General features: G+C 40.3%; 1 protein-coding gene across 2 annotated transcripts in view; it reads left to right on the top strand.

Annotated features, from left to right (window-relative positions):
* CPSF3 (cleavage and polyadenylation specific factor 3) overlaps nucleotides 1-17,465 on the top strand; it is a 52,430-nt gene that overhangs the window by 1,677 nt on the left and 33,288 nt on the right. The window contains exons 2-9 of one of the 2 annotated variants that reach the window (XM_008981158.4): nucleotides 3,674-3,737; nucleotides 4,984-5,077; nucleotides 5,709-5,837; nucleotides 6,998-7,175; nucleotides 8,664-8,753; nucleotides 10,985-11,135; nucleotides 14,691-14,866; nucleotides 16,318-16,476. In XM_008981158.4, the coding sequence (XP_008979406.1) occupies nucleotides 3,701-3,737; nucleotides 4,984-5,077; nucleotides 5,709-5,837; nucleotides 6,998-7,175; nucleotides 8,664-8,753; nucleotides 10,985-11,135; nucleotides 14,691-14,866; nucleotides 16,318-16,476 (1,014 nt within the window). In that variant the 5' untranslated portion in view covers nucleotides 3,674-3,700. Of the gene's footprint in view, nucleotides 1-3,673; nucleotides 3,738-4,979; nucleotides 5,078-5,708; nucleotides 5,838-6,997; nucleotides 7,176-8,663; nucleotides 8,754-10,984; nucleotides 11,136-14,690; nucleotides 14,867-16,317; nucleotides 16,477-17,465 lie in introns of both variants that reach the window. The other variant, XM_002758044.7, reaches the window with a different exon arrangement.

Genomic DNA, 17,465 nt, shown 5'->3' with positions numbered 1-17,465 from the left:
CATGCCTGTAATCCCAGCTACTTGAGAGGCTGTGGCAAGAGAAACTTTGAACCTGGGGGGCGGAAGTTGTGGTGAGCGGAGCTCCCACCATTGCACTCCAGCCTGGGCAACCAGAGTGAAACTCCATCTCAACAAAAAAAAAAAGAAAAGAAAGTGAGAGTGGTCACAACTTGTGACCAGATCCTTCATTGCTGTAGCTGAAGCGTTAGCAGATGAGGTGACAGGTAGTCAAGGCTCAGTTTAGGAAGCACCTCATATACATAGTAAGGAGTTTGTACCTTTATCAAGTCAGTTAAAGGAAGCCAACAAAGGATATTAAGCAAGCATGGATATTGTGGGAATTATGTTTTAGGAAAATCACTCCTGGCAGCAGTGTAGGTATTAGTTGGCACAACATGAGTATACATTAAGATGAATAAAAGGATGGATTGAGTAGAGCAGATCCGTAAGATATGATTGAAAGATTTAAGTCCAAGTGATGAGAGCCTATAGTGAGTGAAATGAGTGGCCATGGTTGGAAAGAAATGAGTGAGAGAGTGCACAAATGAAATCTCCAGGATTTCGTGGCTGATCAGGTGTATCTGAAAGGATGATTGTTGGGAGGGAAGGCCAGGCAGAGAGGATGTTATGATGACTCAGATTCCTAGGTCTAGCAGTTGAGAAAGAGTGCTATTCACTCAAGTAGTATAAGAGATGGGGCAACTCGTAAATTTGGGAGTTCGGTTGTTTTGTAACAACTTTACTGAGATATAAGTTACATACCATACAACTAATTTAAAGACTATAATTCATTCAGTCCTCCTTAACATAGTTAAACAACCATCACTTCTCTAATTCCAAAAGAAATTTTATATTTATTAGCAGTCATAGACAGTCCCCACTACCTCTCCAGGCCTAAGTAACCACTAATCTACTTCTGTATCAACTTGTCTATTCTGGACATTTCATGTAAGTGCGACCATATAATACATGGTCTTTTGTCTCTGGCATCTTTCATTTAGCGTAATATTTCCAAGGTCCATAATTTAGGAGTTTTAGTCATTCAATAAGTATTTTTTGTGATTTACTGCACGTCAGGTGCCATAGCAACAGCAGTGAATACGATAGACAACGCCTATGTTCTTAGAAGGCTTTCATTTAGTAGCCTGAAACAAGCCATGAGCAGACACAGTAACTTCATGTAGTTGTAAGTATTAAGATGACATGACGCTGGGTTGTGGCTTGCTGTGAAGGGCGAATTAGATGAGATAGTCAAGGGAGAGTATCTGAGAAGGTGACATTGGAACTGAGACTCAAATGATACAAAGGAACCAATCATGTCAATATCTGAAGACAGAGCATTCCAGGAAGAAAGTGGAGCAAGTACAGGGCACGTGGTGAAAACTAGTTTGGCATATTGAATATGAAGTCCCTGGGAGAGATTCTAGTAGAGATACTTAGTGTCACATGTATATATTAAAGGTCTAGAATTCAGAAAAACAATCTGGGTTACAAATACAGGCTTGGAAGTCCTTAGCGAATAAGAAAGATGAGAATGAAGATTGAGAGGTGGACCAAGGAGAGAACCCTTGGAATATCAACATTTAAAGGGTAGTCAGAGGTGGCTGAATATGTGAAGGAAACAGGAAAACCAGCAAGACAGGATGAGACTATTAGGTCAAACAAGCCAAGGGAGAGGTGCTTGAGGAAGGAGCAAGCACTCCTCCTTAGGAGTGACAAGGGCTGCCTAGAGAACAAGACAGGGGCTCACACCTATAGTTCCAGCTACTCTGGAGGCTGAGGCAAGAGGATCACTTGCGCCCAGGGGTTGGAGGCCAGACTGGGCAACATCGGGGAACCTTGTCTCTCAAAAAAAAAAAAAAGACTGAAATGACTACAGCAAGGACAGTTTCAGAAGGTGATTGGTAAAAGCCAGAGGATGGTAAATTGAAGAGTGAGTGGAAGGTGAGGATGTCCAGGTGGAAGGTCCACTGCCCTAGGACACAGGTGGGGAAAGAATAAAGTGGGAACTGAAGGAGATTAGACTCAGGATTTTAATGTGGCATGCACATGGCTGTAGTGTGTTTAAATTTGGATGGTAAAGAGCAGACAGTGAGGGAAGTGTCAGTGACACAGCAGTGTTCAGTTCCTCAGAAGGAGGGAGGAAGTACGTAGAGTAGAATGGTGAAAGATGTGCCATAGAAAGAGAGGTCTGTCTATAGAGGAGAAATGGAAGGAAACAGGTGTGAGCAGGTTCTTGGTACATGAAGTTGGGGAAATTTACAAACGGACTGTTTATTTTTTTGATGCAGAAGATGCCCATGCCTCAAGTGAAGAAGAGGATAGAGGGTTGGGAGATTTGGGAAAGGGGAGAAGGTTTGAAAATACTTGCTATGGAAACAAAACAGAGAACACAGCCAGGCAACATTGAGCGCCAGTTAAAGTGGAAGGTCGCTATTCATAATAATTAAAAATAAAAAATATTAAAAGTGGAAGGCCAGGAATTTATAGCAGCTCTTGTCTGCAGTTGTTTGATATTCTTTATCAATACCAGCTTGAAGGTAGGATCTCAGTTTGGGGATAGATCCATTTCGTGTCCATCTCCTGGTAGACTGAGTTCCTTGTGGTCTGGGTCCATGTATTAGGCGTTTCCATGTCCTAGGCACTTAATACAGTGCTTGGCAAATAGAAGCTGCTTAATATGGCCAAGCACAGTGGTTCACACCTGTAATCCCAGGACTTTGGGAGGCCGAGGCGGGCGGATCACCTGAGATCAGGAGTTCGAGACCAGCCTGACCAACATGGAGAAACCTCATCTGTACTAAAAATATATAACTAGCCAGGTGTGTTGGTACATGCCTGTAATCCCAGCTATTGGGGAGGCTAAGACAGGAGAATCGCTTGAACCCGGGTGGCGGAGGTTGCAGTGAGCCAAGATCACACCATTGCACTCCAGCCTGGGCAACAAGAATGAAACTCCATCTCAAAGAAAAGAGAAACTGCTTAATGTTGAGTGAGTGAGTGAATTGTGAGCTAAAGTGATTGGGAAAAGGCATCAAAGAAGGTGAGGGATTTGGAAGGTGAGGTTTAACTTCAAGTGTGCCTTGTGAACATTGCAAATTATGGCTGAAAGTATTTAAGAAGAAACAAAAATTATTTAAGTACTTGGTATAAAATATGCTGAAGTAACAGAAGGTAGAAGAAAAAGGGATTGAAATTCACAGTGTGAATAAGTATTTAAGCCATTTGGCAAATACACATTATGATCCTAAAGAAGATGGCAATGTTGAAATGCTTATGGCTTTATAAGTGCTGATTCTAAAAGTATTATTACATAATCTGCATAACTGCTAGTTTACATTTTAAATACATCATGATTTAATCCTAAAATTCAGAAGACTGATTTTAAATCAAGCCCAAAGCTTTGGGCTTCTTGGGTCTGTACTGCTTTTTCTCTCAATTTTAACAACTGCAAGCTCCCTGGACTCCCAAAGGCCACTTTTCATCTTTTCCGGTGGACACTGTTCTTCTCTGTCTTTGTGATTTTCTAGAACTCTCTCACGCCTTCAAATTTTTCACAGTGAGATGCTGTCATCAGATGGGATATAATGTAAGTTGTAAAAAGTGTAGGTTTATTGGACTTGGTTTTGATTTTTTTATAATTCTTTTTTTTTCTCCCCTTGAATGTTTACAGTGGAGCTGGGCAAGAAGTAGGAAGATCATGTATTATTCTCGAGTTCAAAGGAAGAAAAATAATGGTAATTACTATTTTTGTACTCAGTTGACTAGTACGGCTCTGTCTGAATTGGGCGTTAGTCTTTTCTAGTAGGCTATTATCTTTTTAGCTCCCAGAAAAATGTTATAGTGCATGTAATCTATGCTGCATAGGGTTAATGAGAAAAACTAATACACACTTCTACTTAGTGATTTGACAAAACATTAAGTTGATTAAGAAGATGTATTCTAGGAGGCTGAGGCAGGAGAATTGCTTGAACCCAGGAGGCGGAGGTTGCGGTGAGCTGAGATCATGCCATTGCACTCCAGTCTGGGTAACAACAGCAAAACTCTGTCTCAAAAAAAAAAAGAAAAAAAGAGAGAGAAGAAGATATATTCTATGATTGTAAAATTGTCAGCTAGATCTGTTGAACTATTATTTCTTCACATTCCCTCTTCCACTCCTGGAGGGTTGAGCCAACCTGTCCCACCCCCAGTAGAAGATTCCAAGGACCCAGTCACCCTGAACATATTCAGAGCTCTAGCCACCTCCAGCATGTGGGGGTGAAGCCTTGGTGTAGAAGGTTAGATCCCCGAGTCCCATTGGGGCTGCTGGCCTTGGACAAGTTACTCTGCTTCTCTAAGCCTGAAAGGTAGATGGAGTAGAGGAGGTGGTTTCTAAGCTACTCATTAGAAAATCAGTTCTGTCTCACGTTCCTTTGAGTCCTCTTTCTTCTCAGCTCCTCCCAATCTGAAAAGAACATGTATATGTCAGCCAGAGGCATCTTTTTATTCATCTGTTGTGTTAATTTGGTAGTAACGCCATATAAAATAAGTAATTTTAAGGACTGAGTCTTAAGAATTTGTTCCCTAATGCCTTAAAATAAGTTAAATGATCCTGATCAGGTAACTTTCCTATTTCTAATTATTATATTCTCACAAGAGTCATCTGGTAGTAGTGAAACTATAAACTTTTTAACTTTTAATCTTCCAATATCGAAGTTTTTGAAAAGGTTAATTCATTGTTAGAATGACGACCAAAAGTAGCTGTAAAGAAGCTGTTTTGTACTTTGCATCCTGTGACCCTAAATGTGAGCTATATTTTAAATTTGTTGGGAAGTTAGAACTGTTAATGGCATATTTGCCACATTTGATAAGAATCATGTTCCAAGTTCTGTGCCCAGAGTCCATCTTGAGTATATGGGTGATGGGTCTATAATCAGTGTCCATTTGCTGAATGAATTCTATGTGCAGGAGAGTGTGATCTCTTTTCCTATCTCTTTCAGCTAGATTGTGGGATCCACCCTGGCCTAGAAGGAATGGATGCTCTTCCTTATATTGATTTAATTGACCCAGCTGAGATTGATCTCCTGTTAATTAGTCAGTAAGTTTTTTCCTTTATTAACGATACTGTTTTTCACCGACGTTTACTGTCAAGATCCTTCTTTACCAGATTTTGAGATTTTGGTTTGTTAAAAGAGTGTTTTTTGCTAGGAAGCATATTGCAGACAGCTCAGTCTAAACTAACACTCCAAAATGTCATTACAGGCTAGAGAAATTTACTGTGAAAAACTTACCTACCTCTAAATGTAAGTCCAGTGAGTACCTGGGAAAGAGATAGTACATATCTTGAGTCATTGTAAAACTTGAGACTAAGGAAGCCCTTTTCCAGGATATCTCCTTGAGGTCACTGTTTTGTCACATTCTGCTATAAGAATGCCATTTCAACTTTACTGAAACTATTTTTAAATAGAGTTTATATAGGTTTGGGATATTCTTCCTTCCTAATTATTCACTAATAAAGTTTTTTGCTGTTTAAAAGTGATACTTTAAAAATCTTTCTTCCATATTAGAACTGTATGCATTACTTCTTCCTTCTACATTTACCAACTCTTGGTTTTCTGAAAGTGTCAGTAAATAGTTCTTTGTATAGAACTTGTTTTATAAGCAACAGTTTCATTACATGGTATCTGATGGATAATTTTAAGAATTAATGCAGCGTCTTTCTTTTTAAGTTTCCATTTGGATCATTGTGGAGCTCTGCCCTGGTTTCTACAGAAGACAAGCTTCAAAGGAAGAACGTTTATGACTCATGCCACAAAAGCTATTTATAGATGGCTTCTTTCCGATTATGTCAAAGTCAGGTAAATTACTTCATCAGATCACGCATCTAATAATGGCTCCGTGCGGCACGTGTGGTTCCAGATATGGACCATTTTGTGGGTTTTTTTTTTCCCTGAAAGAACATTTGGATAGCTTCAGTATTTTGTGTTTTAAAATGAGGTGCTCTCTTTTCATGTATAAGGATATCAGTAATTTAATCATTCAGTAACAAGGTCATTGAAACCTATTGTATTTCTAGCACCTTCCTGACCTTGAAGGTTTTTTTTTTGAGACAGGGTCTTGCTGTCTTCCACGCTGGAGTACAGTGGTGCTATCACAGCTCACTGCAGCCTCAACCACCTGGGCTCAAGCAGTCCTTCTACCTCCTCAGCCTCCTGAGCAGCTGAGGCTACAGGTGTGTGCCACCACGTCCAGCTAATTTTTGTATTTCTAGTACAGATGGGGTTTCACCATGTTGGTCAGGCCGGTCTCAAACTCCTGACATCAAGTGATCCATCCACCTTGGCCTTCCAAAGTGCTGGGATTACACTGCGCCTGGCCAGGAGATAAATATATTTAATCTTCATACCAACTCATGATGTAGGTTCTATTGTAAATTCCATTTTATAGATGATGAAACAGGCACAGCAAGGTTAAATTATTTGCCTAAAATAGTCACAGTAAGAGACAGAGCTAAGATTTGAACCCAAACAATCTGACTCCAGAGTCAGTGTCCTTAACCACTGTTCTCTTTTGCTTTTTTATAAGTACCTTAACATAACTTTCAGGAGAAAGGTTGTGCTAGACTTTGTAGAAAAATCTTTTCTCATCCCAGTGTGAGAAATACCTGCCATGGTACAATGTATGTGAGTGTGTTATATCTTTCAGGAGTGTTGGGGCAGGAAGAAAGTCTGAGAAATACTATGCTAAAGAGTATTTTGCCTTAATTTACTGTAAGTTGAGAATACATTGAGCTTAGTGTCTTAATTTCCTACGTGGTTTGTTTAAAATAAAGTTTTGTAGCTATACACACAATAGAGTAAAAACACAAAATATCTGAAATATTTTAAATTGCATAATTTGTAAAGCATATTTTTCAGAGATGTCTTCGTGTATGTGTTATCCACAGTTTCTTTGTGTTCAAAGGCTTTTTTAAAACTCTGACTGTTAATTGTTTTTGTGGTCATCTTTCAAAATGTAGTAACATATCGGCAGACGACATGCTGTATACTGAGACAGATTTGGAAGAAAGCATGGACAAAATTGAAACTATCAACTTTCATGAAGTTAAGGAAGTTGCAGGAATCAAGTTTTGGTGTTATCATGCAGGCCACGTCCTGGGAGCCGCCATGTTCATGATTGAGATCGCAGGCGTGAAGGTACCCATCGGCTCCCGCGCTTTTCTCCCCAGAGAAATCAGTGCACAGCTTTGTGCCACCAAGTAGTATTAAAAAAAATTCCCCAAGACTTGCAAAGTGTCAGAACACTGAAACATAAGATAAAAATACAGTTGACACTTTCTCCTTTTAAATGTAGTTCCTACCTCCATTAACAATACTTTCTTTATCAATTCAGAGAAAAAAATGTTTTAAAGACTGAGAAAAGAGTAAAACATCTCAAAAAGTAAGTTCCCTCACACCATGGGATTCAATGTCCTTTAGGAAACTGGTTAGGGAAGAGGCATCTCTGTGGCTGCATCCACTGAAAATTGAAACACCGTTGGGTGTCCATGTCATCCCCTGAGCCCCAGCCAGTGTCTTAGGATTCAGATAAGCCCCTAAGCAGGTGGACTTTTAGAGTGAAAGGGGTTAATTAGAAAAGATCTTGGCCGGTCGCGGTGGCTCAAGCCTGTAATCCCAGCACTTTGGGAGGCCAAGGTGGGTGGATCACGAGGTCAAGAGATCGAGACCATCCTGGTCAACATGGTGAAACCCCATCTCTACTAAAAATATTTAAAAAATTAGCTGGGTATGGTGGCGTGTGCCTGTAATCCCAGCTACTCAGGAGACTGAGGCAGGAGAATTGCCTGAACCCAGGAGGCGGAGGATGCAGTGAGCCGAGATCGCGCCATTGCACTCCAGCCTGGGTAACAAGAGCAAAACTCCGTCTGAAAAAAAAAAAAGAAAAGATCTTTGGGGAATCCTTAAACTTCTAAAAACGTGGGTCGACTACTAGCTTTCTAAACTCTAGAGTGGCAGCTTTGAACTCTGGCTGCACATAAGAATCACTTAGGGAGCTGCTGAAAAATAACTAATCAAAACCTGGAGGTGTAGCTTGGCCTTTTCCTTTTTGAGTTTTCTAGGTGATTCTAATGTGCAGCCAGAGTTGAGAACCAATGCTGTAGTGTAACATTGTCCTAAATTTTTCACAGCTGTTCATACATTTGAAACTTTTAGACATTGAATTGTAAAATATATCACTAAATTACTTACGCTTGCTGTTTGCTCCAGGGCACACAAAAATAGCAGAAATGCAGATTTGAGTTCTCTTGGAATTTGATGCAGACCCTCTTATGATTTTATTCTGGTTTTAGACCATGTATCTCAGTGCACTCCTTCCCTTATCAGCATGAGCTTTTTCTCCAAGAAGCTCAGAGCACTTGCCAAGCGGATTAATGTTATATAGGTTATCTTTGTGAGAGGATGCTGGGAATAGATTATTCCCATTTATTAGATGAAATCATTGAAGCACTGGACCGTTTACTGACTAAGCGACTGGACACAAGAACTGCATGGAAATTTCATCAGTTTTAGACTTTTAAAAAAATGTACCTGCACTTTTGGATTTCGTGAGTTTAATCTATTCACTAGCAAAATGAAGCCTTCCTCAAACCCTGACCTTCTGGCTTTGTCTCCCCTGCCCCACAGCTTTTATACACAGGTGATTTCTCAAGACAAGAAGATAGGCACTTAATGGCAGCTGAAATTCCTAATATTAAGCCTGATATTCTTATCATCGTAAGTATTAATGTACTATATTGTGATTAATGTAATGTAAGCAGCCTTTTTTTTTTTGGAAAATAATATTGTGATCTCACTTTCATATAAACTTATCTTTTTTTAATATAAGAAAATTGGTGGTCAGGCGCTGTGGCTCACACCTATAATCCCAACGCTTTGGGAGACCAATGTGGGTAGATCACTTGAAGACAGGAGTTAGAGACCAGCTTGGCCAACACGATGAAACCCTGTCTCTACTAAAAAAGAATAAAATAAAAATACAAAAATTAGCTGGGTGTGGTGGTGCACGCCTATAGTACCAGATACTAGGGAGGCTGAGGCACAAGAATCACTTGAACCTGGAAGGTGGGGGCTGCAGTGAGCCGAGATCATGCCATTGCACTCCAGCCTAGGCTACAGAGCAAGACTCAGTCTCAAAAAAAAAAAAAAAAAAAAAAAAAAACTGGGGCAGATGCTTTTTGTACTGCAGCTTCACTTTCTTGCTGTTAAATGCATTCACTCTAGTCTCATATCAGAGACGCCAGGCTGTCTCTGGGCAGGATCTTCTTTACTGGGTATGCCCTCTCCCTGTGTCCAAAATATGTTTTACTAGGTGAGACTTTGTAGAAGAACATCTTATGGGTCGTTTTGGAAATGGTGCGACCTCACTGCTTTGCTGTGGTGACTCCTCAGGCCCTGAGCCCGTGCTCACTTGTTTTGTTTATCTTTGAATGCGCTGTCTGCCCACTAGATTGCAAGTCGAAGGGGAGCAAAAAATGAACTGTGTACAGGAGCTCCCCTGGGGCAGCTTGGTGTGTGTGTTGCTGACCGTAGAGTCGAGTTGGGAGAGAACTCTTGCAGGCCTTAGGGATGTATAAGAACATCAGGTGCACGTGGTTCAAGGAGAAAGAGCTGTTTTTCCTCCACCACCTACTGCATCCCCCAGCTGCCCAGGCATGCAGGCCAGTACATCTGCCCATAGGCAACATGTGAGCAGATTCGGCTCTGCCCCTGCTGTGCCCAGCATATAAACTGACCTTCATTTAAGGGAAGATGGGTTTTTTTGAACCCTCAGAAAAAGTAGTTATTTTCATAGTACCATGCTTTAAAGCAGTGCTTCATATTTTAATGTGCTTATAAATCATCTGGTGATATTGCTGAGGTACAAATTCTGATTCAGTAAGTCTGGGCTGGGGTCTGAGATTCTGTACTTCTTGTAAGCTCCCAAGGGATGTCAATGCTTCTGGTCAGTGAATCACACTAGTAAGACTTTAAGGATATTCTTAAACAGAAGTATAAGAAGCAACATCTATTTCTTTTCTATTTTAAAAGACTTGACTTATCAGAGATGGGAGAAATAACCTTTTTCTTCCTAATAGAAAGCAAATGGTAAAAATACAAATAAATAAAAATAAAAGACATGGAAAGAAGATACAGCTTTGGACTGTTTCCTGATTCCATTTTCTGAAAAGTTCTTATTTAGATTTGAATTCTAGCATTCTTTTTTTTTGAAATGGAGTCTGGCTCTGTTGCTCAGGCTGGAGTGCAGTGGCGTAATCTCAGCTCACTGCAACCTCCGCCTCCCAAGTTTAAGTGATTCTCCTGCCTCAACCTCTCGAGTAGCTGGGATTACAGGTGCCCACTACCATGCCTGGCTAATTTTCGTATTTTTAGTAGAGACGTGTTGGTTAGGCTGGACTCCTGACCTCAGGTGAGTTGCCTGCCTTAGCCTCCCAAAATGCTGGGATTACAGGTGTGAGCCACCACACCTGGCCTTTTGTTGTTGTTGTTGTTAATTTATTTTGAGATAGAGTCTGCTTTGTTGCCCAGGCTGGAGTGCAATGGTGTGACCTTGGCTCACTGCCATCTCCACCTCCTGGGTTCAAGTAATTCTCCTTCCTCAGCCTCTAGAGTAGCTGGGATTACCGGTGCCCACCACAATGCCCAGCTAATTTTTGTATTTTTATTAGCATGTTGGCCAGGCTGGTCTCGAGCTCCTGACCTCAGGTGATCCGCCCACCTTGGCTTGCCAAAGTGCTGAGATTACAGGTGTGCGCCACTGTACGGGGCCTGAACTCTAGCATTCCTGCATGCTCTTCCCAATGACTATTATGACCACACATGTTTGAGTAAACAGCATGCTAATTGAGAAGTGAATTGTTAAGCCCCTCAGCATTTCATTGATGTATAACTTTTGAATTCTTTGGGGATCATCTGTCTTAGTCTCATTCTTCTAATGTGTTATTTAGGAATCTACTTATGGGACCCATATCCATGAGAAACGTGAAGAGCGAGAAGCAAGATTCTGTAACACTGTCCATGATATCGTAAACAGAGGAGGCAGGGGTCTCATTCCTGTCTTTGCTCTTGGAAGGGCTCAGGAGCTGCTCTTGATTCTGGGTATGCCATTTCTTTTCTATTTGGAAGATGATCAAAATCTTTTGTCATTTTATCAAGATAATAATGTGGTCTTGGATGAGTCATTCCCCTGCTCTGGGCTTCAGTTTTCTTCATTTAAAAATAGGGATTTGGATCTAGGAAGAGCCCAGGAAAACGGCAACTCTCATGCACTGCTGCTGGGAATGTAAACTGGTGCCCCCTTCTGGTTGCCATCAGAAGTCTTAAAATATGTGTACCCTGAGCCAGCAGTTCCACTTCCGGGAAATAAATGAGATTTATAGAAAATTTTGTCAGGAAAGGTATTCATCATTTAAGTATTTTCAAAGAAATATGTCAGTAAATATAACATTGTGGGAAAAATTGTATTACAGATGAGTAATTACATACTTCCACATAGTATATTAAGTCAACCAAAAAGTAGGGTTCAAAACTGTATGTACTCTGGGCTGGGTGCAGTGGCTCATACCTGTAATCCTAGCACTTAGGGAGGCCGAGACAGGTGGATCACATGAGACCAGGATCACTTGAGGCCAGCCTGGCCATCATGGTGAAACCTTGTCTCTACCAAAAATACAAAAATGAGCCAGGTGTGGTGGCGCACACCTGTAGCTTCAGCTGTTCTGGAGTCTGAGGCATGAGAATTGCTTGAGCCTGGGAGGTGGAGGTTTCAATGAGCTGAGATTGCACCACTGCACTCCAGCCTGGGTGACAGAGTGAGACTCTGTCTCAAAAAAAAAAAAAAAATACCACTATCTGATGTACTCTGATCCTACTTAGGTAAAATGCACACAGAAATGACTGGAAAGATATTAAATGTGGATAGTGAGAATATGGATTTTTTTGTTTTCTGCTTTTCTCCATTTTACAAGCACTTCAGTGAACAGGTATAACTTTTTGTAACAAGAGGAACAATGGGTGTTACTTTTTAGCATACATTTGTACTGAATGATCCCTTCCACCTCACATTCTGTGGTGCTATTTGGGAAAAGCATTCTTATTAAAGAATAAAAGAAGGTGCTGGCCAGGCATGGTGGCTCACACCTGTAATCCCAGCACTTTGGGAGGCCGAGGTGGGCAGATCACCTGAGGTCAGGAGTTTGAGACCAGCTTGGCCAACATGTTGAAACTCTGTCTCTACTGAAAATACAAAAATTAACCAGGCATGGTGGCGAGCACCTATAATCCCAGCTACTTGGGAGGCTGAGGCAGGAGAATTGCTTGGCCCAGGAGGTGGAGGTTGCAGTGTGCTGAGATCACACCATTGCACTCCAGTCTGGGTGATAGAGGGAGACTCCATCTCATAAAAAAAAAAAAAAAAAAAAAAAATAGATGTTTTGCATGTATGTAACCTTTTTGTGAAGCTCTAGACACACTTGCATCTTAGCTCTTCCTCTCTGTTCTGCTATCTTGGTGAGGAGGAAAAATAGTATCCCTGTCACACTACAAAGGAAACCAAAAGGAAAGTTGGGAGAAATGACCCCATTTCAAAAGCAGATCTGATAGGACGTCTAGAAGCTGAATTTCCCAAATCTGAATCTAATTCAGCCTTTTGATCTTGATTAGTCCTCTTTTCTAACTGCAAGTCAGATTTCGTCCTTAGAAGTCTTGAAATAAAAGTCTTCATAACCAGTAAGATGAGGAGCAGAGAAGGCAGGAAGTTAAAACAATGTTGTCACCATCAAATTGGGTTGCCAGATTTAGCAACGGAAACTATAGAACAACCCATGAAATTTTAGGTTCGGATAAATACGGAATAATGTTTTAGTATAAGTGTTCCAAATATTTAATATACTTTTTTTTTCTTTTGAGACAGAGTCTTACTCTGCCACCCAGGCTGGAATGCAGTGGCACTGTCTCGGCTTACTGCAACCTCCACCTTCCAGGTCGAAGCAATTCTCCTAACTCAGCCTCCCAAGTAGCTGGGATTACAGGCACCTACCACCACACTGGGCTAATTTTTGTATTTTTAGTAAAGATGAGGTTTCACCATGTTGGACAGGCTGGTCTCATTAGTATATATTCTTATACTAAAAATCTTTTGTTGTTCACCTGAAATTCAAGTTTAACTGGGTGGTTGGTATTTTTATCTAACAATTCTACCATCTGCTCTATGCAACTGGTTGCCCCTTTTTCTTGAATTCTCCCTTGTAATATAGTATAATAGAAAGGACAGCTGCTTTCAAATCTTATCTATGTTTCAGATCAAATCTATCATATGGCTAGAGCCATATGACTTTGGACAAATTATTTAACTTTTTAAAATCAAAGTTATTCATAAAAATACAACAAAACAGGAAAATGCGGTGTGATTATGGGATGTGATGTAATCTGTTTTAAGCTATCTAAGAAATCATAAGAGTAGTTAAACAGCATGTATTGGATAAACTAGACGACAAAGCAGGAAATTTATTTGTAACACACGTGACAGAAAGTCTTTGTCCTCATATAGAGTTATCATTGATACATCAAATTGAAAAATAACATTCACACAATATTCAGCCTTTTTTTAACCCTTACTTTGCTAGTTAAGATGATGTCTTCGTAAGTTGTTTTAAAAATTAGAAATTATAGATATAAGTTATATATAATACATTTTAAAACTGCAGAGGTACCTATTAGGAAAAAGGGTGTCTTTTGACCTACCTCGATAAAATTTGGGGATTGAGTGAGGGCTTTTCCCAGAACATAGTCTTCGAAGGTATATTGCTCACTGCTGTCATTAATTATCAGAAACTGGTTAGTAGTTTTTATAAATGTAAGCATGGCTGAGTGTGGTGGCTCATGCCTGTAATCCCAGCACTTTGGGAGGTTGAGGCAGGAGAATCACTTGAGTCCAGGAGTTCCAGACCAGCCTAGGCAACATTGTGAGATCCAGTCTCTACAGAAAAAAAAAAAAGTAGCCAAGTGTGGTAGCACACTCCTGTAGTCCCAGCTCCTCAGAAGGCTGGGGTGGAGGATCACTTGAACCCGAGAGGTCGCTGCAGTGAGCCATGATCACATCACTACCCTCGATGCTGGGCGACAGCCTTGGTGTAGGACAAAAACAAAAAAACCAATAATAGCATTAATGTGACTATACTTTCTTTTTACGTTTTCAAAATCGGTTAATTGTTTTGGCAATTCTGTTTTGTAATTAGCAGTCAATACATTTGTTTGAAATATTAATAATACAGTTTTATTTAAAACCATCACAGTTTTTCACAGTTTTTTCTGTGGTGGCTTTAAATAAAAATGTATTACTTAGTGTCTCATTATGGTAATAAGTTAGAGTCTTCATTGAAAACTTATACTGAGTCATTTTTAAAAGCCTCCAGGTCTTTGGATCATGATCATAGCATTCTCTCTAGGTTATGCACAATTTAGAAATAAGTTTTGGTTTTGAAAATTTAAGTTAGCTACAACCAGGATAACTTTGCTTAGACTCTTTAAAATGTGGTTACATGCTTTATTTCTTGGTTGTGCATATCATTTCTTGTTTCTATGTGTGTCATTTATTATTTGAACTATTTACCCCATGTAACAAAGTGATATTTGTTTCTTGCAAAATCTCTCTAGATGAGTACTGGCAGAATCACCCAGAACTACATGACATTCCAATATACTATGCATCATCTTTGGCCAAGAAGTGTATGGCAGTATACCAGACATACGTGAATGCCATGAATGACAAAATCCGCAAACAGATCAACATCAATAATCCCTTTGTTTTCAAACACATCAGTAACCTCAAGGTGAGCGCTTGTGGATGAAAGACAAGGATGGATAAAACCAAATCGGTCATTCGTAGTAGGAGGTACGAGGCCATGAGGGATGGCCCACAGCTGTAATTCTAACACTTAGGTAGTCTGAGGCAGGAGGACCACCTGAGTTCACGAGTTTGAGACTGGCCTGGTGAGATAGTGAGACCCTGTCTCTATACAAATAAAATTTTTAAAAAACTGGCCGGCTGCGGTGGCTCAAGCCTGTAATCCCAGCACTTTGGGAGGCCGAGGCAGGTGGATCACGAGGTCAAGAGATCGAGACCATCCTGGTCAACATGGTGAAACCCCGTCTCTACTAAAAATACAAAAAAATAGCTGGGCATGGTGGCGCGTGCCTGTAATCCCAGCTACTCAGGAGGCTGAGGCAGGAGAATTGCCTGAACCCAGGAGGCGGAGGTTGCGGTGAGCCAAGATCGCGCCATTGCACTCCAGCCTGGGCAACAAGAGCGAAACTCCGTCTCAAAAAAAAAAAAAAAAAAATTGTGGGAGGTGCAACTCTGGCTGAATTCCTCTTGCTGAGGTCTTACGTCTTCTCTAGCAGGTGTCCTTTTTCTGCAGGAAATCAAAACTTCAGCAGCTGACATTCTTTTTTTTTGCTTCAACAGATTTTGCCACTTGCCCCGTGTAGCCATATGTTCTCATTATTCACAATATTTATCTCTTTTGCTGTAAAAGAAAAAGTTCTGAGGAGAAAAGCGTCTTGTATTATGTAGTTAAGTTTCTCTTCTCACTCAAACCAAATCATCTTTTTGATTAGTGCTGCAGATTCCGTATATGAAAATTTGTATATACTTTTCTAGAAACATTCAATAAAATCTGATTTTATTTAATTTTTAAAATACTGTTTAACTCAAATTGATGCTTTAATCGTAATAAAATAATTGATATCCAAAATAATGTAGAGGTGGTCTTCCAGTTGTAAATAGGGATTTTCATAAAGTATGTATTTTAAGTTAACTACTCAAGGATTATAAACAAGTTCTCCCTAGAGCAATGTTAAACCTTTTGATTTCCAGGCCAGCTCAAAATATTCCTGAAGCATGCAAAGCCACTGTGAGTCTTTGGGAATGTTTCTTCAGTTGTGTCATGGGCAGAACAAGACCCATCTGACTCTTCCTTTTACTTTTCTGCCTGCCTGCCTGCTGGGCACTTACAGATGATTCTGATGGTTCTGATGGCCCTCTAGCTTCCAATAGGTTTGGAAGGTCAGGGTGAACTTACTGCTTTTTATTACTTGGTTTTTCTATCATTCCTAACCTACACTGTTTAGGAACTTGGCAGTTGAACTTAAAATGTTTACAGATCTTGTTAAGGCCCTTTCAGTAGTGTGATTAATCTCTTACCTAGCCTTTTGTTATTCTTTAAAAATAAAGAATGATTTGGTAGCTAACATACTCTTCCCATTCTGTTTTCTCTCTTAGAGCATGGATCATTTTGATGACATTGGTCCCAGTGTTGTAATGGCCTCCCCAGGCATGATGCAAAGTGGCTTATCCAGAGAGTTATTTGAAAGCTGGTGCACTGATAAGAGGAACGGCGTCATTATAGCAGGATACTGTGTAGAAGGGACACTTGCCAAGGTCAGGTATAGTCACAGGCTATTGTGTTATTCCTAATCAGAATTACGGAGGTGGCAGTGTCCTCACAGGTTTTCCCATTGAAGTCGTTCTTTAAATAATACAAGTTTTGATTTTTAAAAATGAGGATGAAAATGGGTAGCTGGAGATGTGTGTAGGATGTGGAATTATGTAGACACTGAATGGCATAATGAGGTCCCAGGTGATAGATGTACACACTGAAGTTTTAGAAGTGCTCATCTGATTGCAAGTAAAGAAGAAAGGATAGGAACCTATTTGAGACAACACATGAATACCCTCCCTTGTCTAATGAGGAAGAGGTTTACTAATATGTGTGATCTTAAAAAGCTGTAGGATGCGTTTGGGTTGACTGCCTTCTATTGTTATAAAATGGTTGATTTTCAGCTCTTAGGGATGGAGACATTGTAGAAAATGTATGCAAAATTTGAGAGGCAGTATCTGAGCATCGGGCATGACATTCTCATCCTTTAGCATTAATATCTACTTTATTTTTAAAAATATGATTCTTTATTTTGATCATCTTTATTACTTTACCTTATTCTATAAAGTTCTTTAGTGACAACGTTGTATTTAAAATAGATTTCCAGGCTGGGTACAGTGGCTCACACCTGTAATCCCAGCACTTTGGGAGGCGGAAGCCGGCAGATCACTTGAGGTCAGGAGTTGGAGACCAGCCTGGCCAACATAGGAAAACCCCATCTCTACTAAAAATACAAAAAATTAGCTGGGTGTGATGGTGTGTACCTGTAATCCCAGCTATTTGGGAGGCTGAGGCAGGGAGAATTGCTTGCAACCAGAGGCAGAGGTTGCAGTGAGCCGAGATGGCACCACTGCACTCCAGCTTGGGTGACAGAGAGACACCCTATCTCAAAAAATAATAATAATAGATTTTCAGGCCTGACATGATGGCTCATCCCTATAATCCTAGCACTTTGGGAGGCCAAGGTGAATGATCACTTGAGCTCAGGAGT

Source organism: Callithrix jacchus, chromosome 14 (assembly GCF_049354715.1).
Source record: "Callithrix jacchus isolate 240 chromosome 14, calJac240_pri, whole genome shotgun sequence".
Classification (NCBI taxonomy): domain Eukaryota; kingdom Metazoa; phylum Chordata; class Mammalia; order Primates; family Cebidae; genus Callithrix; species Callithrix jacchus.
This window is presented reverse-complemented; position numbering and strand designations above follow the sequence as displayed.